This window comes from Peromyscus maniculatus, chromosome 4 (genome assembly GCF_049852395.1).
Source record: "Peromyscus maniculatus bairdii isolate BWxNUB_F1_BW_parent chromosome 4, HU_Pman_BW_mat_3.1, whole genome shotgun sequence".
Classification (NCBI taxonomy): domain Eukaryota; kingdom Metazoa; phylum Chordata; class Mammalia; order Rodentia; family Cricetidae; genus Peromyscus; species Peromyscus maniculatus.
In genome coordinates, this window is record NC_134855.1 from 46,745,958 (window position 1) to 46,769,213 (window position 23,256).

Sequence of the window (23,256 nt, forward strand, 5' to 3'; positions counted from 1 at the left end):
CTTCTTGAGAGAAAGCCTGTGAAAGTTAGGCAATGTGGTACATGCCTTTAACCCCAGCACTCAGGAGGTGGAGGCAGGAGAATTAGGAATTCAAGGTCACCCTGAGCTCCCCGTCAAGGTCAACCTGAGATCTTGGAGAGGGGGTGGGGAATGAAGAGAGAGAATGCATATGGGTGGGTGTTCAGGAGCAGAGATGGCCAGACTCAGAAACTGCCAATCATCTGAAAGCAAGCCAAGAGCCTCCTCCTGACACCCACCTTCTTTCCCTATGAATCTAATGAAGTTTCCAGTATTAAGGAAAGCAGCATTTCCTTGTGCTAGCTGTCTCTCCTTCACTCAGTCTCTGAGCCTCTTTGTAGAGCCTGTGAGAACATTCTGGAAGTGAAATTGAACTGTGAGGGAGAGGCTGTCCTTGTCAGCATCCCCCCTCTTGGCCTAGACGCCCCTATGGAAAGACAACGGCATAGAGGACTGCGCTCTTCCCCCTGGGTTATCTCCCTTTGGATATCTAAAGATCCTTCTGATCCAGCATCATCAAATAATTAATATTTACTAATTGTTTTGTGCCCAGTACTGTGAGTCAAGAACTATGCATTCATTAGATTTAGTGCTCTATAGAGAAGGCTCCATGGTTAAAGGCACTCACTACCAGGCTTGATGACCTGAGTTTGATTCCCAGGCTCTACACAGTGGAAGGACAGAACTGACTCCTTTGAGGGGTCCTCTGACCTCTGAGTGTGTACTGTGGTGTGTTCACACTCAAATACAAACAAATAAAATTAATTTTTTTAAAAAAACTTAAGTGCATAGAAGTCATCTTTTAAAAAGAAAACCAGGATGGGGGAAGAAGAGAGAGACGGTATGTGTATGAAGTGAATAGGAACATAACTTCATTGTAGCTACAGATGGACCTATAACTAGGAAGTGATAAATAATTTTAAAAAAAGAGTAATTTGGTCTCTCCAAGAACCAACGATTTCCTGCTATCTTGTTCTGCATAGAAAGTAATGGATGCCACAATAATGCCACTTGGGCTGGGCATCTGCCTACAGTCAGCTACTTGGGTGGTCAAGGCAGCAGGATCCCACTGAAGCTACCACATGGTTAGTTCAATCATACTTATCACTTTATTTCCAACTCCTATTTAGAGTTTGAGCTGATGGGATTAGCCTCACTGGCTGTGTCAGTCCTCTGGGCTTCTCCTAACTAAGTGGCACAACCTGCGTGGCTTGAAGGACAAGACTGATGGTTCTGGAGACCAGAGGTCTGATGAGATTAAGACTGTTGGCTCCTGCCGTGGACTGACTTGGGGATGCTGTCTCATGTCCCCTCTGAGCTTCCAGTGATTTGCTGACAATGCATTGACTTACAGGTCTTCCTCTGACCCCTACTTTCATGTTCGTGGGGTCTTTTCCCATGCACACGCCTGTCTCTGTGTCCAATGCTCCCCCATTCATAAGGACACATCAAACTGTGTTTGGGCCTCATCTCTGAGCTTGAGATTGTCAACTTGGCAAGACCTAAAGTCACATAAAAGATGTACCTTTGGGCATGTCCATGAAGGCATTTTCAGAGGGGTTTAACCGAGGTGAGAAGACCAAGGCGTGTTGCACGATCTCATGGGCTAGGGTTCTAGACTGAGTAAATGGGAGCACATGAGCTGAGCACCAGCATCCGCTCTATCTGCTTTGTGACTGTGGACACCGTGTGACCCTGCAGGATGCCCCTACCACAGTGGACTGTATACTCCAACTGTGGGCTAAAATAAAGCTGTCTCCGCTGACACTGCATTGGTCAGGTCACACGGTGAAGAAAGAACTAATACACTGCAGTGTAGCACTACAAACCGCTTTGTGGGAGGCACCATCCAACCCTTAACACTGGCAGAAAGACAATTAAGGAGAATACTTTGGGGAGCCTCTGGTATTCTTAAGAGTTTGCCGAAAGACAGGAGAATCCTTCTGCGGATTGATATCTCCTCCTCATGAAGATGTTGCATTTTCAACCTGACCTTTTGTGTGGCAGTGTGTCTGTATCTCTGTGTCTCTGTGTCTTTGTCTGTGGCTGAGTATATATGTGTGTGAGAGTGTATGTGTATATCTATCTACCTACCTACCTATCTATCATCTATCCATCTATCTATCTATATTTCATCTGTCTATCTACCTATCTATCATCTGTCTATCTACCTATCATCTCTATCTATCTATCTATCTATCTATCTATCTATCTATCTATCTATCTATCTATCTACCTATCTATCATCTATCTATCTATCTATCTTCTCTATCGTCTATCAATCATATCTATCTATCATCTCTATCTACCTACCTACCTATCTCATATATATATATATATATATATATATATATCATCTATCACCTCTATCTATCCTATCTATCTATCTATCTATCTATCTATCTATCTATCTATCTATCTATCTATCTATCTATCTATCTACCTATCATCCATCTCTACCTCCCTCCCCCACTGCCCACCCCATGTGTGTCTTTGTCTATGTGTGGTCTTGCTAATTCTGACCAGTACATCCCATTTAACAAGTCCTTTGTTCACAGGGCAAACCTGGAGATTAACTATGCCAAAGGACTTCAGAAACTGGCAGTGAAGTTGAGCAAAGCACTACAGAACACAAAGAAAAAGTAAGTACCGTGACAAAGCTAAGGCAAAAACCCTGTTTTAAAAAACTAAAAGTGAAAAACTCTTGCTCACAGCTTTCCCACACACACATGGCAGGTACAATCCCCACAAGCATGGCTTCCAGATCTTGGGGATTTATTCTGGGCAAGGCACTGCCTCAAATGCTTAGTGGATGTTCCTATTTTAATCCTCATAACAACCCTTGAAAGTTCTTATGTTTATCCCTCTCACAGATGAGGACTTGAGTCTGAACAATTGAAATAGACCTCCCCAATGATGCAGTTAATGGGCTGCCCAGCTAGACTCCTCCTGGAGCTTTGTGACTCCAGAGCCCACATTTGGCTTGGTAATGCTCTTTCATCTAGGAAATAGTGTTAAGCCAGAAGGTCTTAGAGGCAGGAAGTGTGAATTCTGTATTATCTCGACTCCGTGATTTTTGACAAGGGTCTCAGTCTCCCTGTGTCTCCATTTCTTCCTGTACAGGGTGCAGACACGCTCATCTGGGTATTTGAGTATGTATGTGGGTTGTATCGTGACGTGCAGCCTGAATGATAAATGAAGTAAACTGTGTGAAGGGCTTAAGCATGTGAGGCACAAACACTCAGGATTTTGCAGCAATAAAATGGTCCATTATTGATAACTTGCTAAGGCACTTCTGTACTAATGCATGCAGATGTGACTCTGAACATGCCGTGTTCTTACTGAGGCTTGCCATGGTGATGAAGAGAGAGGGAAAGGAAGCTTCTAGAACCACACTTCTCACTCCTGCTTGGGCACCGTTGTGATGATGGCAAATTGCTTTGAAACGGCTCTGGTTCTTGCTCCATTTCTCTTAGGGTAATATCTTGGTAGATATCATTGGTAGGGGTCAGCACAGTGGTGTGGTTGGGTTTAGACCAACTTCTGCCTAGACTGCCCAGTTTAAACTCTACTTCTATCACTCACCAGGTGAGTGGCCTGGGACAATTCCTCTTTTGTCTAAATGCCTCTTTATGACAGAAATGAAGCTGAATGCAGTAGTGCTGAGGTAAATCGGCTGAGGCAGAAGGATTGCCATGAGTTTGAGGTCAGCTTAGGCTATATAGGGAATTTCAGACCAGTGTAGCTATACTGTGACACCCTGTCTGAAAGAAACATAAATAATGATAATAAATATACTAACATAAAAACAGAAACAAAACCCATTCCCTGCAGTTACTGAATTAAATGAAATAATGCAAGTGTGCTTAGCAGACCACCTAATGAGGAGGAAAACTCCATGAATGGCCATTTTGATTTTGATTCTAGTTAATTCAGTCACCACCTAAATCCCACCATTGCAACCCCAGCATCAAAAGAGCAGACACGTTCAGAATGGCCAGTGAGCCAGCACTGGTGTGGTATGTAGTGATAAAAGTTAGTTGAGTTTCTCAGTATCAAAATCTGTGTGAGATGCTTGTACATACCAATGTGTTATTTTATAATTCCAGTTAAGTGAGACTCAGAAAAGCTGAGTGAGTCTTCTAGGGTCACAAAGGAAACCAGAGCCAGGGACACCTGCTCTCAGAACTGGGCTGTGGTCTCTCTGAAGCCCACATGATGGATTTCCTGCCAGGCTGTCCAGAAGCTGTGCTGTCACCTGGGAGGTTCTCTCTGGTGAAATGTTCCTCATATCCTTAATAAGCACAATTATATTTGGTTTGATTCACACGAAATAATCAGCACTTACTTGTTGTTGGAGTCAGTGTCTCGTGTAGCCGAAGCTGATCGCAGGCTCCTTACATAACCTCAGATGGCCTGATCCTCCAGCCTCCACCTCCCAGTTGCTGGGATAACAGGGATGAGTCACCTCACCTAGCAGCACTTATTTTAAGTGTATATAGGGTTTGGTCCAGTTTAACAGATGTGTACATACGTAACTAACCATCCACCAAAGTCAGACATTTTCAACACATCCCAAGTTGCTACTTCCTGTTTGCATCTCTGCCCTCACCAGAGCCAAACAACCACCGACCCCCTTCATGTGAAGGTAGATTAGTTTTATCTTTCCTGTGGTTTCCTGTCATTGGAAACACATAGTAGGCACTCTCTGGTGCTGGTTTAGATTGTAGAAATCCTGGCCTTTGGTCTGGTTTTCCCATCGTCCCAGTGCAGGATGCAAACTCGGCCGCTGGAGGACCACCTCTGCTCCATTTCAATTCTGGCTGGGATGCAGCTTCCTCCCTTCCTCTCCATCGAAAGTGCCAGGGGCTCTGTCCCTGCAGTTAACTAAGACAATTTGTTCTGACTTCCAAGGACACCTAACAGACTCCTAAGAGCTGACTCCTGCTATGGGAGAAGATAACATCAGGCCTCCTTGTCCTCCCGCTATGCCTCCAGGAACATGGCACTGACCCTCTTTGTGTTCATTGGACACAGGACCAGGAAAGATCTGAGGCTGTCTTGAAAGTCAGCATGGTGCAGGATTTGGACTCCAACCTCAAGAGCGGCACACACAATGTGCCAGGAACTTGGGCTCAAATCCTGTGTCCCTTATATCCTCCAAGGCTTGGTTTATTTTCTGTAAAATGAGGGACCTGCAAAATTTTTCTGTGAGGGTCTTCTAAGTTCCTTCCCCTCACTTGCTCCTTTCCTTGGCCACTTTGTTTCCCTAATTTTCTGCAGAAATAAAATAGAAGATGAAAATCTAAATGGAAAAAAAAAAGGATTGGGGGAAAGCCATGTGTATAATGTCTGTGGTGCAAATAAATATACTGGCTGAGTTTAATCTCGTGGAGAAATTGAAACACCAGCAAGGGGATGACTATGAGGGTGGAGGCAATTTGTGGGTTGTAATGCTTGATTTCTCAGTGCTCACTAGGAAATGACATCCGTTCCCCATTTTTGTCTCTAGCTGTCTCAGCAGTGCCTGGGCCTGGGCCTCAGAGAGCATGAAATCCGCAGCAGACCTACATCAGTGAGTGCTTCCAGTAACACTGTCCCGGTATCCATTCCCTGTAGCTCGAGTTTTCCTGCCTTGCCCACAGTCAGGGCAAATCTTTGTCACCCGCCAGTCCCACAGCTGCTCAGACCCAACCAAGTAAACACAGAGACTTATATTGCTTCAAACTGTATGGCCGTGGCAGGCTTCTTGCTAACTGTTCTTATAGCTTAAATTAATCCATTTCCACAAATCTATACTTTGCCACGTGGCTCGTGGCTTACCTGCATCTTCACATGCTGTTTGTCCTGGCTGGCGGCTGGCAGTGACTCCTTCTGCCTTCCTGTTCTTTCTTTTCTCCTCTCTGTTAGTCCCGCCTATACTTCCTGCCTAGCCACAGCCAATCAGGTTTTATTTATTGACCAATCAGAGCTAATTGACAAACAGACCATTCCCCAGCACAGCCAAGTGCAGACCATCTCAGACACCTGCACTCAGGCTTGTGGTCCTAATCATCCTCTATGCGGACCTGCTGGGTAAAGCCACAAGGAGCCCAAGAACGGGCTCCCACAGGACATACAGAACATCCCACAGCAATTCCCACCTCCCCGCACCCACGCCTTTGCCCCTACTCTAAGGGAGGTGTCACACATTTAGAGTGGATGGGTACCAATGTTCCACTTCAAACCTGCACTAAACAGATAAGCTACACCACAACACTCATCTCCCCAGAAATGTATTCAGACAGTAGATGGAAACCCAAGACAATGATGTGCATCCTCATGTTCTTTTTCCAGAAAACTTGGCAAAGCAATTGAGTTGGAAGCAATAAAGCCAACAAACCAAGTTCTGAGTATGCAAGAGAAGAAGAGAAAATCAGTGAGTCAACTTCTTCATCTCTTCAAAGCAAGATGTCCAGGGCTGGGTATAACTCAGTGGCAAAAAAACAAAACAAAAACAAAAACAAAAACAAAAAAACCCAAAACCACTTGCTTAGCATGCTTAAGGCCCTAGGTTCAAACCCCAGCATAATAAAACGTTCCAAACAAACAAAACGAAACAAACTCGTGAAGAAGAGGCAGGTGAAGCTGTATGTTCAAGGCCAGCAACTTTCACATATGGTATTAAATGAAAAAGCAAGCTGAAAGAAATCAAATAATAGAATCTCAGCTGGAAGATCCTTCCCAAAATGTTAATAAGAATTACTCTGAGATGATAAAATTAGAGGTTATTTTCAAATTTTTGGTACTTTTTAAATGGTCTTTTCAACTTTGTTAACTCTATCACTGAGTGCACCCCAGTCCCATAAGCACAATTTGTTTCAAAAGATGCTTTTCTACTTACCAATGTGAGATTACTTCTAGGTAATAGCTTTAACTCTTGAATATCCTTAAGACTAAAGGGCCTCATCAGGTACGCCTCTCCAGAGCAGCTGGTCGTCATTAGAATGTCTTCTGCTCTGGGCATGCACCTTTCCTTCCAGGACAGTTTCACTGTGTGTCCTCCCTCCTCAGTCTACCACAGTGGGTAGCTGCTTTAGACAATGCTTCCAGGCAGCATGCAGAACCTGTTAACGAATGCTCCAGTGCTCCAATGGATGCAGTGGGTTTGGGGTCAATGCAGGGTGGGAGTGCCTGAGTCTTAGCAGGCAGTCCTCCCCAAAGGAAAAAATAGTCACTAGAGGGGTTTATTCATGTTGGTTGTAAGTCACAAGAACTAAGGGAATTGGGAAAACTCAGATGGAAGAGGAATGGGAATAAATGAAATATAAATGCATTAAGTGGAATCGGGAAGTAGAGTTGGTGTTTGTGTGTATACACACACATACACACACACACACACACACACACACACACACACACACACACACACACACACACACATGCATGTGTTCCACCAGAATGGATGGTCTATCTAGAGATAAGGTAGTAGATAGAAAGTTACAAAAATTACTTGAAAGAAATATAATCATCTGCTTTTGCCAGCAACTTTAGTAAAACTCAAAGCAAACCTATATTTTATTAATTATGAAATATTTTACATACCATATAGTAATATAATAATTATATTTAGTACTATAAATTAATTAGTGTTTTGACAATTTATTACAACAGATTTAGTAGTTGATGTATTGATCCTCCAATCATTTGTCTCTATTATCTCCTGTTTGGTGGGGAGAGAGAGAGAGAGAGAGAAAGAGAGAGAGAGAGAGAGAGAGAGAGAGAGAGAGAGAGAGAGACTGGGACTAGCTTGGGCTTTTAGGCCACACCACCTAATCCTACTCAAACATTCCACCAACCAGGAACTAGACATTCAAATCTAGGAGCCTCTGGGAGTCGTTTTCATTCAGACCACCACAGGCTCAGCTCCATGTACGAGGGCTCCACTCTCATGGTCCATCCACTTCCCAGAGTCCCACCTCCAAATGCTATGACGCTGCAAAAATAGGTTCTAACCTATGAGTTTTGGTGTTCATAGATATTTAATTAATAACAGTGACTAAACCAGAAAGCAACAATTTTTTCTTTCTGTTTCTTTTTTTTCTTTTTGATAGCTTGATAATGAAGTTGAAAAGACTGCAAATCTTGTTATTAACAACTGGAATCAGCAAATCAAGGCAAGTATATACAAACAGCATTTACATAAACTCAGTTTTCAGGATGGGACTTTTTGCTGTTGTGCACACATATTGGTGTGTCCTAATGCTTTTCTACATACCAACTGAAGAGAAAATAACTCACCTGAGTTGTCATATAGATGCATCATTCAACTAATCCAAAGCAGAAGATGACTCAAAATATGGTTACTGTTTCTGGTTAATATTTATGTGGCATTTCTTATGTGCCAAGAGCTGGGTGTTTGTATATTCAATCATCTCACCAGCCAAGGTGATACGTGACTTTGGAATGTCAAAGTTATTTCCAAGGTTTTAAATCTGGTTAATGGTTAAACCAAGAAGTCTTAGAAGTTCTTAGACTCCAGAGTCATTGCTCTTTTCCATCATACTATATTGGATGTCTCTCTGTGAAGTTTGAAATTTAGGGGAAGTAACAAACACCATTTTGGTTTTTCATTGGTATAGGGTGTTACTGATCTTTACCCTTGCAATGGAGAGGGCATTGTAAGGAGTGTGGTGATGTCAAAGGGAACACGTGTGTTGATTCTACAAGTGCACATGGTCTACCTCCTGTACACACTACACTAAGGCCTGCCCCTGGTTTTCAGTTACTTCAAAAGTTAGTTGGCTCAATAACAAATACAGGAAACAGCACATGAATCCTTCTAGATAAATTTTGATTTGATGTGAGAAGCTAGAGAATTCCATTATTGGTTTTTAAGCTGCAGAAACAGCAGATGAGGTCCATCTGTACAGAAGATTATTCTAGAATAATCCTGTGTAGGAGGAGTTGCTTTGAGTAAGAAGGATGAGAGGCTGAGGAATCTGCTAAGAAACCCCAATCATGTCCTTGAAGAAGAGGTGCATTCTGAGAGTTGAACTCTTTCTTTTCATTTCCCAAAGGTTAATAGCCCAACAGAACCTTTGCAAGTAAGTAGCCACCTATACCAAATAGCCAGAGACGCCCTTGGAAGCAGCTGGTTTCAGACTTGTTTCTGAAGCTTCCGCTGAAATCAAAGACTCCAGAAACCAAGATGAGAACTGTTCTAGGCAGACAAATTCCTACCTTTGTGGTAGATGTACTGATAAAAAGAGACTCATGAGAGTCACATTGAGAACATATCTCAGAGTCTAAAAAAGCATCCAAACACTTGCTGTTAACTTTGCTCTTGATTTTCTGAGTTTTTTTAAAGAGGTTTGTTTTGAAAAAACAATTATCTGTCAACACTGAGTTCTCACAGGAAAGTCAATACAATGGATCAAAAGCTAGAGACAATGTTCTATAGCTGTTTGCTTCAAAGAAAAAAAAACACCTCCTATTATTCCCCAGTTTCTGATAAGCCGTTTTTCTAAATAATACGATTTTATTGTTTTATGAAGAATGACAAAGTCATTATAGATCACATGGAGTTCTTGAGCTGTAATCATTTTCTCCCTCATTTCAATGCAAGAAGGGGCTCCACATGTCAGCTGTGAAGCACGCGTCTGCTTCAGAGACAAATTTGCAAATTCTGAAGGACCGAGTACTCTTGACTCACACTCATTTATCATCAGGCATGTGACTGGGATGCTGAAGGGGCTGTGAGCAGCTTGTTCCTTGATCTCCCCTGTGGAGCAGCTTCACAAGTTTCAAGGAAGGCAGTAGGCTTCGCTGCCGCTGATTCCCGAGGACAGGGAGTCCTGGACTTTTGCCCAACATGTTTCATTTTATAGTCTGAACTCTTAGTCTGGAGTTGGTAGAAACCTGCAGTTCCAGCGCTCAGGAGGCCAAGGCCCCAGAGGAGTGTGAGTTCAAGGCCAGTTAGCAAATGTCTAACTCTCTTACATACGATCCCCACGATCACGACAAAATACACAGTGGTTCCTATGAGAGCATTTGCTGCTGTAGTATCTGGGACATATTTTGAGATGAAGGATGGGGACAAAGAAGTTAAAAACTCACAATTATTCACCAACAGACCTCATTCCAAAATGGAAGAGCTTTTCTCTAAAGAGCAGTTTCTGCTTCTTTTTTTTCTCTTCCCCTTCTCTTGCTTTTATGTTTCTGTCTCTAGGCTAAGAAAAAATTAATGATGAGTACCAAGAAGCACGAAGCACTTTTCCACCTTGTAGAAAGCTCCAAGCAATCCGTGACCCAGAAGGAGAAGCAGAAGGTGAGCCATCATGGTAGTTGGTGCATACTGCTTAGAGATGTGGCTTCCTGCCCTCCGCCGGAATACAGAGAGCTGGCTGGCCCCTCCCTCCATGGGGGTCTGTAGGTTGACCAAGCATGGAAAGGGACTTCAAAGTTGCCTGTGGTCGCATAAGATTATCTAGCCCAACTCTTGTGGTAGTATGTGTTCCGTATTGGAAACTAAACCGGTTTAGGGATTTAGCTCAGTGGTAGAGCACTTGCCTAGCAAGCGCAAGGCCGTGGGTTCGGTCCTCAACTCCAGGGGAAAAAAAGGAAACTAAACCATCCCACACTTTCTCTAACATGAAGTCTCCCCAAGGAAAGCAGCCAGCACCATTACAGTCCCAAAGATCCTTAGAAGGGAAAAGAAAATTGCCATTGCAAGTGGTTCTATCATTTCATCTGAAGAAACTGTTAGGTGAATAACTTAGATTCATTGTTAGCAAGAACTGGAAGGTTCTTATTTTATGGCCTTTGCCTCTGATAACATCACAGATCCCTCCCGCAGTCACTGGTTAAACTAGCATTTGTTTTCTGTTGGTTTCTATTGTTTTTGTTTTAAGTCCTAGAACTGAACCCCAGACCTGGCTTCCATTTCTCACGCACACGGAAGTGCCTTACCATCAGAGTGCCCTCTGCACCGCTCGGCAGTTCTTCCTGTTTCCCTGCTTAACAATCCCAGGTCTCACCAGAAGGTAGCCTAGACCCCCCTCCTCTTCCCACGTCCATCCCTCCCACCCACTCGCAGACGACTGCCACAGTTCTTACCTCACCACTCACCTTTATCTGCAAGGGAGAGTTCAGTTCATCCCGTGTCCTGAGACTATGTCACCCGGCCCCTCAGACCCTCTTCTGATGACGTCCCTCATCCTGTCTTAGACAGGCCCCTCCTGCCCCACAATGGTTCTTCTGAATTCCCAAGTCCATCTTGGTCTGTTTAAGATGCTATAAGATGTTACAATAGCCTGGGAAGGTTGAACAGCAGAATGTATTCCTCGTAGCCTTTAAAACAAAAACCTAAATGAAATGACTTTTAACTAACCCACAAATAAAAATGTCACACAGTTTAAGGAAGCCACCCAAACACTTGCCCAGTGCATACATCTTACTGAACTTCTATACAGTCAGAGTGGTCAGAGTTCTAGAATCCTAGAGCTTAGGAGCCAGCATGGCCCAGATTCTGATGAGGGCAAGACTTCAGGCATCTCTTCACAGCCTCATAAGGCAAAGAGAGAGCTCTGGGTTCATTTCGCAAGGTTGTTGATCTCATTCATGAATGCTCCACTCTTGAGACCCTTCCTGAAGACTCACATCTCTAATGCAATGATGTAGAGAAGTTAGAATTCAACATACAAATTTGGGGGCACTCATCCACTTATTCCAATGCACCTCCTACCTTGGGAGAGCAGGAAGAGTCAGAGGCAACTCTTCATGGTCCTATCCATTCAACTGTATCATTCTCTCTACTGGACTAAGATCTATTTGAAGGGTTGTCTGTGCTCTGTCTCCACTTCCCCAGTCATTCTTCAAGCTACACCGCAAACTTCTTAGAAGCATTGTACACCATTTATCTCCCCTTCTGGAGACAATCTCTTCTTTTAACTTTATCAGTATCCCATTCTTGGTCCCTTTACTTCTCTGGACATTTTACCTTTGGCTCCTTTATGGATGTCATTTTTTCCACCTGGCCCTTATGTATTGCTGTACCTGAGGATTTCTCCCCAGAGTCTCTCTATTTAATTCCTTGTTGTGTCTCCAGTGTCCAACAAAAGATTCTCAATATCAAGCACTCAATAAATAATAGGTTCTCAATGTATATACTCCCAAGGCTTCAACTCTCCTTTCCACACTGACAATGCCTGAATTTATATATCTAGCCATATCTGTCCCTAAACTGTCTCCTGGCACCTCTAAAAATCATCTCTTTCTACCTAAGATAAGTCTTTCCCCCTATGTTTTCCAGGTCTCTGGATAGCATTAGCTGCCATACCCTTCCAATTCTAGCCCTTAAACCAATGGCTTCTTGAACTTGTTGGCATATACCCGTCTCCCTGTCACCATTCACCCTGGCCATGACTGTCATTTGCTTGAATGATGTACCTAGCAAGTGGGCTGGCTTTGCCTGTAGTGTTAGCTCTTGCCGTCACTCACATTCAGGGTGACTTTCCTGAAACTACTGTCATGTACATTCATTCTCTTCTGAAAAGTCTTCCAAGGCTTTCTAGTGCCTTCAGAATACGGGTTCCACTCTGTTCTGTGACCCAGTAAGACCTTCCCTGACTTCACCTTGTCTCCTGCTCCACCATTGTCTCGGGCTGTTCTTCCTATGTCCTCTGGGCTCATCATTTCTTTTCCATATCAGGGCATTGGATCAGGTTAAAATTCACAAGCTCATGTTTCCATGGATACTGTGGCTCATTACACCTGAAATACAAAACTGAATGTGCCTTGTATAGGTCATACATCACAGAACAGCAGTGTATTGACTGGAATAATAAAGTGAATAGTATTAATATTCAGCATCTGAATGAATGTTCCCTATTATTGTAACATTAGTCAAAATGTCCTTAAACATAAAGAGGGTCATTCATAAAATAACAAAAAAAAAAAGCCTCTATCTCTGTCCTTGAAACTGCTAACATCAGGAGGGTTCTCCATGTCCTTCAAGTGTAGCTGGAGGACCAAATGCATAAGAGTCATCTGAGGACCTACTATAAACTCATTACAGAAGTAGCTAACGACTGAATATCTCTACTGGGGGCCCTAGAAGTTGCCGCTTTACAAATACCAGTTCATACCTAAGAATATTAAAGCTGAGAATCACTTGTGCAATCCAAATCCTCATTTCTCAGAAATGGAATTGCTTGTCTGGACACTTTCATTAGCCATTTAAGTTATTGTGGTCCAGGGAGTTTTGATTTCCCAGAGACTTAGCAATCAGAATAGCAATGTCATGGATGGTACTGTTTATGAGGGACAGATCCTTGGAGAACAAAATGAAAGGAAACCATGTGTCTGCCTGTCTTTAACTTGAAGCTAACATGGGCGTGAATCTTAGGCTTAGTGTTGTAGTTGGTGTCGGATACATGTTGTGATATGTAGCTCACATATATTACCTTATTGAATCCTCCCAAGAGCTCAGTGATGTGGGAGCAGTCATGCCCATCAGAGAGGTAAAACAATCCTGTACCTTAGGAAAGTGAAGTAACTTCTCATGCTGCAGAAATGAGACGCTTGATCCATGATGGCTCATTCCAAAACTGTACCTCTAGCTTTACAATGACAGTTTGGCACCCTACCGTAGAAACAGGTTTAAAATTCATGAGTTAACAAGTCTCTACTTGTCCTGGGAAGGAATGGAGAAACCTACAGATTGTGCCAGTAGATTGCTGTTGGAGATCCCAGACCTGCATTGTAAATTGTCGAATTCAGTCATTTGGCCTTCTTGATGTGAAGGGTGTTGACAAGTCACTTCATGTTTGAGAATCGATTTCTTCAAGCACAAAACTGGAAGTATATTGAGAGGACATTCAATGCCCATTAATAGTTTTTTTTTTAAAAAAAAATCTAGGTTTTGTCTTCTGCATTAGCCATTACTTATAAAGATCTGTAAAGTGAGAAACATTGGGCCATGTACGATTCATGAAATGACAAGAGCCCTCTTGTAAATGTGTGGATGACTGTGTGACACTGATATTTTATTTTACTTTAGCTCCTCAACAAACTGAAAAAATCAACTGAAAAATTGGAAAAAGAAGATGAAAATTATTACCAAAAAAACATGGCCGGCTATTCTACTAGACTGAAGTGGGAAAACACCCTGGAAAACTGCTATAAGGTAAGTTAGATGTTTATGGTCTTCTTCTTCCGGTGGGCTTTGTGTAACCTCAGAAGTGAAGGTTGGATCTACAGTCACAAGACCTGACGTCTTTCTTAGCTATGCTACTCACTTGTAGTATGGAGCCAGACAGACCACGTTCCTTCTCATTGTCTCCATTTCTCCTTGAACATGGTCCCCAGTGAAAGTTCATGTGCATCATTAGCCAGAGTTTCTGCCCCTAATTCTCAGTGGGGACTATGCTAACATCAAAAAGTTCTATCCCAGTAATATAAATTAAGACTTAGGTACTGGAGATTCAGAAAGGAGTGTTAGCTGACTTAAATAGTGATCATGGATGGAGTTTTCTGCACTGGACGTTTTTGTTGGACAAGCAATATATAACAATAAATAACTCAAAACTTTAAAAGTGGTTGTTAGTAACACAAACACACAAAGAACAAATTCTGAGGGCTGGAGAAATGATTCTGTGGTTAAAAGTACTGGCTGCTCCTCCAGAAGATCCTGGTTCAGTGCTCAGCACCTATATGTCAGTTCACAATCATCTGTAATTCCAGGTCCAGTGGAACTGACACCTCTTCTCATCTCTGCACTCACTGCATGTGTGTGGTTCACATACATACGTGCAGGCACCATACCCACACACATACAATTTTTAAAATCTTTGTAAAAGAATGAATTGTGTCAAATTGACAAAGATAAGCAAAGATGTGAATACACAGGTCACAAAGAGAAAAATCACTACTAAACACATGAAAAGATAATCATGTATCAAAATTAGGAAGTGATAATATTTAGTATTAGCAAGGATGTTAGAAAATAAGAATTCTTGAACCTTTTTAATGAGATACTTAACACTATCTTAGAAAACAGAAATGTGGCTTTGTCCATAATATGGAAGTTCCCTTGTAGGGGTACATCCCGAAGAAAGGTTTAACCTATACTTTAATAGTGAGGCACAATAATGTTTAATACAGGATAGTTTCTAATTAGATGGTGAGAAAACATTGCACTCAATCTTCATGCCCATCAATAGAACACTTTTAAAATGTGCTCTCATTTATAAAGTAGGCCAATTTCCAGCTATAAATAAACCAAGCCTATATTTAAATAGGAATTAACCTCAAAATAATGATATTACAGAAAACAAATCATTTATACATCCATGTAGAAAAATTTCAACTCATACCTAACATATATTGAGTTGATATGTTTGTAAACAGATATATAGTGTCCAGACCTGTGTTGAACCAGGGAAATGGAGTCCTGGTGGGCATACAACAGGACTGCAGTATACAGCCACTCAGCTTGTGAATGGCTCCTGATGACCAATATAGCCACTTCCCAGGGTTAAAATTGACTTCAAATATGTGTGAACAGCTCTGCTGATCTGTTTGCAAATCAACACAGACATTATCATCAGCCTAGTTAGGTTCCTATTGCTACAACAAAGCAGGATGGCCAAAAGCAACTTGAGGAGGAAAGGGTGTGTTTGGCTGACAGGTTACAGTCCATCATGGAGGATACCCAGGCAGGAACCTGGAGGCAGGAACTCAAGCAGAGACCATGAAGGCGCTCTGCTCACTGCTTTTCTCTCTAGGGCTTGCTCAGCTACCTTTCTTATACAGACCAGGACTACATCCACAAGGGTAAAACCACCTACAGTGGGCTGGACCTTTCCACTTTTATCATTAATCAAGAAAATCCCCCACAGGCTTGCATCTAGGCCAATTGGATGGGGGCATTTTCTCAATTAAGATTCCTTCTTCCAAGATGATCCTAGCTTATGGCAAGTTGACAAAACAAAACAAAAACAAAAAATAACCAGCATAACCATATGAAACAATTATCAACTCTGGTTGGTAAGAACTTGATTATTTATTTTTGTTTCATTTTTGTCTATGTGTTCTAAAGTGTTTTTTTTCTTTAATGTTTAGAACAGTTACATTTGAAAGGAAAAAAAAAACAAACAAGTAACCTAGGGACTAACCTGTATCAAGTGTGTAGCATTCAGTGTTGAACTAAGTATGTTCATGTGCATTGTATTTTATTTCACAACCCTATAAGGAAAATAATAATTTTATTCCCCATTGATATATAAGAAAAGTGAGGCTAAAGAGGCAAAGCTGCTTGCCCAACATAGTTTTCAGATTCAGTATGCTTACTCCAATGAGAACTGGGAGAGGGAAGGCTATGAACAAGCAGGGACTGGAGGGCCAAATGATCTTCTGAGTTCAGTCACTTTCAGGGAGGGGTAGACGCAGAGTTAGAGAAGAGATGGGAACTCTGACCAAAGAGGAAAGGAAATGACACAAGAGGAAGCCCTTCTTTCCTCCAGTTACTGCTTTGATGTTGTTGTTGTTGTTGAGACAAGGTCTTACTCTGTAGCCCAGGCTGGCCTTCAACTCCTGGCGGTCCTCCTGCGCTAGCCTCTCAAGTACTGAGATTATAAGTGTGTACTTCTGCATGGATAATTCTATCAATGAACATAGGATCCTGGCACCTCCCTTGTTGATGCTGAGTGGATTCCAGATCTAGATGAGGAAGGATTTGAATACTAACCCTATCCATCTGAAGTCTGGACTCTGACCTTTCCTCAGCTCCTATGACTTCCAATGAAGCTATAGCTTTCCAGAAGGCCAGCTTCCAAGGACTGCTCTGGTGACAGATGTCTAGGTACCCTTCAAGGGCTACAAGAAAAAAATGTATCTCCTCCACCTTCCTCACCCTGTACCTATGTCACAGCAGTAGATGACAGCAGCAGGTCTTCCTTGTCATAGCTGATGTCAGACTGGTCTTCGGTGGTGTGAGATATTGCTGACACTTACTATCGCAGGATTTTACTAGCTCTAACTCCTTAATCGGTCCCCTTTTCTCCAGGAAAGAGCGTCCCATGCCCATAATCCTAGCGCTCAGAAGGCAGAAGCAGGATGACTACCTCAAGTTTGAGGCTGGTTTGGTCTAGACAGAGTTCCAGGCCAGCCAGTATCATTTAGCAAGACCCCATCTCAGAAAAATAAGAGTCCTCCTCCCTCTCTCCACTCTCCTCTTTCAGTAGTTCATTATTATTATTATTATTATTATTATTATTATTATTATTTGGTTTTTCGAGACAGGGTTTCTCTGTGTAGCTTTGCGCCTTTCCTGGAACTCACTTGGTAGCCCAGGCTGGCCTCGAACTCACAGAGATCCGCCTGCCTCTGCCTCCTGAGTGCTGGGATTAAAGGCGTGCGCCACCACTGCCCGGCTATCATTTTATGTTAATTGCATCATTGTGGAAATTCTCTTCTTCCCCTGCAAAGTCATGCTACGGTAACAAGGTATACATTCATTTACATTCCAAAGGAGCTTCTTTCAGCTTCAGCTTTTTGTTGTTTTTTCAGAATTGAAGTTGTGTGCACAATGCTCAGAAGAGTAGGATTCTCTTTTACCGCTCTTGTGTCCCAGCCCCACTGTGCTGTAGGCCACTGGGGTCTGCTCTTCCTCTCCTGTAGCTGTCAGAGACCCTGTGATCTGAACTTCCTCTGAGCTGTCTTCCTCCTCCTGAGCACCAGTCCACACTCACGGGACCTGAATGGAGACAGCCTGTAGTGTTCTTCCCACTGCACACCAACCCTCAATAACGATGTTCTCACTTGGCAGTACCTTAACTCCTATACACTTAGTCTAGAGCCACAAGTCACCGGCTCACATGTTTCTGTACATTCTATGTCTTTCACATATTTATAAATTCAAGCATGGAATGTTAAGTCCATGAAGACATGTAACACTGCACTCAAATGCACCGAGTCAGTGCTGATTATCTCTGAGTGGAAGAACAATGCATGGTTTTTAGAATGTGTGTGTGTGTGTGTGTATGTGTGTGTGTGTGTGTGTGTCTTTAAGATAGTGTCCCAAAGCACCAGGGTGCTTGTTAAAATTCACCCAGACATGGTGACTCGGAACCTCTGCATGATGTTAGGAAGGGTCCGGGTGACTTCTAGGCATACTGTAGTTTGAAGTTCTTGCTGTGGAAACTGTGATGCATCTTCTGTTTGAAAGCTCTTCAAATGAAAGTGCAACCCTCCACGATCCTCCATGAGTTCCCTGAGGCCAGAGCAGCAGAAGCCGGAGAGAATGAATGAAGAACATGAATTACATGAGCCCGGACAGGCTCTAAATCTGCCATCCCTTGGTAACTCTGTGACCACGCTTCCTTGGCTGGTGCTATCGAACAGCTGGAGGCCCTCCAGAATGTCTTGTCTCTCTGTCAACTATTTTTATACAGAAAGAACAAGACACTAGACAGCAATAACTCATTAAATGAGATATGGATTTTCCCCTTTGCACAGTGGAATTCATTTCTGCCTCTTCTTAGGAGCAAACACAAATCGTTTTAATGATTTCCCTGAAATGTAATTAAAGCTGTTAAACATCCCCATCTCTACAAAAGGACACCGGTTATTCTAATCTCAGATTGATGCTTGTGGTCCTGCACTTATTGATGTAAAGAACAGCTTTTCCCCAGAATGCAGTGTGTCCGGAGCCTGACATATTCCCCACCCCCACGTCCTTTGCCTGTGTTGCTCAGCTGGAACAACTGATTTCTGGGTTTTTAAAAGTAGGGTAAGGACTTTTTTTTCCTTTTAGAGGTGATCCAAACCAATGAACTGCATTTGTCTGACATGTTTGCTATGAGAAGTTTTAATTCTGCCTTCGAGGAATCAATCTGTTTGCTGGGCTATTCTTCTGTGTCTTTAATTCTTTATCTGGAAGGCAAAAGGACAGTTGGTCACATTCGATTTGCTGATGCCTGTGATTTTAGAGTCTCAGGAGACACTGGCAGTTACAGAGGCACTGGCTCCCATGACTTACAAAAACAGTGCAGCCATCTAATCAGCTGTTCTGTTGTTGTTGATTGTTTGGTTGCTTCCACTTGAAGAAACATTAAAATGATCTTATACCAACAAATAATAGCAATACTATAATACACCAGGATATCTATCATTCAGCCTTAAAGACACACCTACAACATGGACGGACTTTAAAAACACAGATGATGATTTTTTCTGCTTGGGACATACATTAGTTAAGTTCAGAGAGTAAGAAAGTAGAATGGTACCTGTCAGGGCTGGGAGGAGGAGGGATAGGCTGTTATTACTTCATGGGTATAGAGTTTCCTTTTTTACCCGATGAAAAGTGGCATGGAGATCGGGCTGGTGAGGGATGCAGAGCAATGCAAATGTTCTTCAGAACAGTGAACTGTATCTTTAAAATGATGTTGTTTATATGATATAAATCCTATCATACTTAAAATTCAAATTCATATTGCAAATGTTGGTGGCTGTGTACAGCAGATTAAATAATAGCACAAGGATGGAGGAGGACATCAAATGATCGGGCCAGGGCTGACCTTTGACTTTATGCTACCCCACCTGTTCACCCAAAGCCTTGATACCCAGCCATGCCTCTTCCTTGTGGCAATGGTACCCACCAATTTCCCCAGAGCTTTGACCTTATGGAAACAACCTGTGGAGAATGTTGTCTTAGGCACCTGCCATCTCTGTCAAAGCTCAAAGTCCTCTGGACATCTCGAGTGCAGCCTGCACTGTTCCAACAGGGCCTATAAATCTCCCCTGAACACTTCACCTAGCCTCAGCTGTTAAACTTCTCCACCACTCCAAGAGCCACAAATCAGCAAATGAGTGCCTAGAGTCCAGAACTCACTTGCTCTAGAATGACAGTAGCCAGTGAAGCTATCAACGTAACCTTAACTCGCCTAACCAGTGTGTGCTCCTTGCTTCCTTATCCACCCTTGTTAGCTAAAAGTCATTAAAATCCAGTTGTGCAACTTTTGTTATCCCACATAAAACATGGGGACCATGTTCTTGCCTTTAATCAATAGACTCTGATGCCCCAAATGTAATATAGGTTAGCATTAAGAACTGATTATACACACCAACCACAGTTTTCCCTCCCTCCTCTCCTGTTCACTCCCCCAGCCTCCTTTCTCCCCACCCTCTCCCATCCACTCCGCAGAAAGGGTAAGGCTTCCTATGGGAGTCAACAAAGCTTGTCAAGTTGAGGCAGGACCAAACTTCACCCTCCCCACCCCCCACCCTCTCATCAAGGCTGGGTGAGGCATCCCACCATAGAGAATAGGTTCCCAAAAGTTAGCTCATGTGCCAAGGACAGATCCTGGTCCCTCTGCTAGGGGCCCCACAAACAGACAAAGCTACACAACTGTCACCCACAGGCAGAGGGCCTAGGTCAGTCCCATGCAGGCTCCCTAGCTGTTGGTCTAGAGTCCATGAGCTCAGGTCAGCTGTCTCTGTGGGTTTCCCCATCATGATCTTGATCCCTCCTTGCTCATACAATCCCTCCTCCCTCTCTTCAACTGGACTCCCAGAGCTTGGCCCAGTGCTTGGCTGTGGATCCCTGCATCTGCTCCCATCTGTTACTGGATGAAGGCTCTGTAATGACAATTAGGGTAGTCACCAATCTGATTACAGGGGAGGGCCAGTTCAGGCACCCTCTCCACTACTGCTAAGAGTCTTAGCTGGGGTCATCCTTGTGGATTCCTGGGAGTTTCCCTGGTACCAGGTTTCTCCCTAACCCCATAATGGCCCCCTCTATCAAGATACCTCTTTCATTGCTCTCCCTCTCCATCCCTTCCCTAACTTGGCCATCCCGATTCCTCATGTTCCCATCCCCCATCCCCTCCCCTCTACCACCACCACCCCACCCCCAATTTACCCAGGAAGGAGAGGAGGAAGGGGAAACTGTGGTTGGCATGTAAAATAAATTTTAAAAATGTAATAAAAAAAATAAAATGCAGGAAAAAAAAAAGAAGTTTCCCAAATGCTTATGGCCTCTACTACTGCTACCATGCCATCTGCTGCCAAGCATGCCTCTGTAGCCTCGAGGGGGTGCCCTGTGATTGGTTAACTGAGGAAGAGAAGACTAGGGACTGGTTTACTGGTGGGTCTGCACATTATTTAGGCACCACCCAGAAGTGGACAGTAGCAGCAGTACAGCTCCTTTCTGGAACAAGCCTGAAAGGCACTGACAGAGAAAACAAATCTTCACAGTAGGCAGAACTTCTGGCAGTACACATGCTCGTGACATTTTTTGGAAGGAGAAATGGGCAGATGTATGCTTGTTAACTGGTTCATGGGCTGTAGCCAATGGATTGGCTGGATGGTCAGGGAAAGAGCATGGTTGGGCAATTGGCGGGAAAGATTTCTGCAGAAGAAATATGTGGATATATGTGCTGGCTATTCTTATGTCAACTTGACACACAAACTAGATTTATCTGAAAGGGGGTAGTTGAGAAAGTGCCTTCATAAGATCCAGATGTAAGGCATTTTCTTAATCTGTTATTAATGGGGAAGGACCCAGGCCATTGTGGGTGCTGCCATTCATAGGTTGGTGGTCCTGGGTTCTATAAAAAAGCAGGCATAGCAAGCCACAGGAAGCAAGCCAATAAGCAGCCCCCGTCCATGGTCTCTGCACCAGCTCCTGCCTCGCCCTGCTTGAGTTTCTATTCTGACATCTTCCAATGATGGACTGTGATCTGAAAGTGTAAACCAAATAAATTGTCCCCTACCCCCCCCCAAAAAAAAGAACTGATTATAATTAGAGATTCCACTCTTACCAGATAGTTTTTTGAAGACTAGAGAATGGGGGCTGGAGAGATGGCTCATTGGTTAAAGAGACCCTCAGGCACCAGGCACACATGTGACACGAAAACATACGTACAGGCAAAACACTCATACACATAAAATAAGACAAATAAATATGCTTATAATACCAAAGAATGTTCCCTACCAGCTATCTTGCTATCTTTCTTTCTTTCTTTCTTTTTTCTTTTTGGTTTTTTGAGACAAGGTTCCTCTGTGTAGCTTTGCGCCTTTCCTGGATCTCTCTCTGTAGGCCAGGCTGGCCTCAAACTCACAAAAATCCGCCGGCCTCTGCCTCCCAAGTGCTGAGATTAAAGGCGTGTGCCGCCGCCGCCGCCGCCGCCGCCGCCGCCGCCGCCGCCACCACCACCACCACCACTTGGCTAGCTATCTTTGATAGTGCTGGAATGTTCTACACAAAGGTACTAGGGGAGAAAAGTAGTCAACAGTCTTAACCAACTATGAATGCTATAAGTTACAGTAAAGATTAGCTTGGTAATTGATATGATCACTGGTGTGGGAGTAGCATGGATGTTATAGGAGTAAACAAATGCTTTCTAACTGGATTTAAAGCCTGCTCTGCCAGACAGAACTCATCCATGATATTGTTAACAAGGTCAAAATCCCAAGGGCTAGCTAGGTCACAGGCCCTAGGAGAAACCCTAATATTCTGCTAAATGAACCCAGCCATAAACTGCCGCTGGAGTTTTCATCTTTATATCCATTAGATTAGTTCATCTCGTGACTTCCATCAGAGAAGGTTATTCTTGCAGTAGATAGCTAAAGCAGAAACTCAAAACTGGTCGAAGTGCAGAGAATTGGATTGTGGAGTGCTCAGCCCTAAATGGGACATTTATGGCACACACAATGATCAGGGGTCATTGTGGAAAAGAGGACAGAATGACTGTAAGTGAAGAGAAAACGGACATGCGCATCCAAAAGTACCCGCTGGAAAAGACAGCACTGTGGCACACACGGACTCACAACAGCTGTGGCTGTGCATGTAGGACTTACACCTACCTGATCAAGCCAGGCAATGTTCAGCGTGGATGGAGCAGGGGCTCATGAAGCCCCGCCCCAACTGAAGAGCTACTGACAACTGATGTCTTCTGGTTGCCGGAGAGTCAGTTTTCTTCAGGGATGCAGTGTCTGCAAGACTACTCACGCTCCAGTACATTGTCCTACACCCAGGCTCACGCAGGCAGCGCTGATTTGACTCAGTGGGCTTAAAAGCAGAGCACATAAAGTTGGGAGGGGAAAGTGGGGGAGGGAATGAGGAGGGAATGGGAGGAGAGGGAAACAAAGTGGATTTGAGCAAAACACATTAAACCCATGTGTAAAATTCTCAAACAATTAAAGCAATTTTCTCAAAAGAAAAAAAAAAAGACTCTGAGGGCTGGAGAGATGGCT

At 43.3% G+C, this 23,256-nt stretch overlaps 1 protein-coding gene across 2 annotated transcripts in view; it reads left to right on the forward strand.

The window, feature by feature from the left end:
- Nostrin (nitric oxide synthase trafficking) overlaps nucleotides 1-23,256 on the forward strand; it is a 59,411-nt gene that overhangs the window by 20,324 nt on the left and 15,831 nt on the right. For both annotated transcript variants that reach the window (XM_006972380.4, XM_076569600.1), the window contains 6 exons: nucleotides 2,577-2,660; nucleotides 5,531-5,593; nucleotides 6,355-6,436; nucleotides 8,112-8,174; nucleotides 10,229-10,327; nucleotides 14,060-14,185. In XM_006972380.4, the coding sequence (XP_006972442.1) occupies nucleotides 2,577-2,660; nucleotides 5,531-5,593; nucleotides 6,355-6,436; nucleotides 8,112-8,174; nucleotides 10,229-10,327; nucleotides 14,060-14,185 (517 nt within the window). The remainder of the gene's footprint in view (nucleotides 1-2,576; nucleotides 2,661-5,530; nucleotides 5,594-6,354; nucleotides 6,437-8,111; nucleotides 8,175-10,228; nucleotides 10,328-14,059; nucleotides 14,186-23,256) is intronic.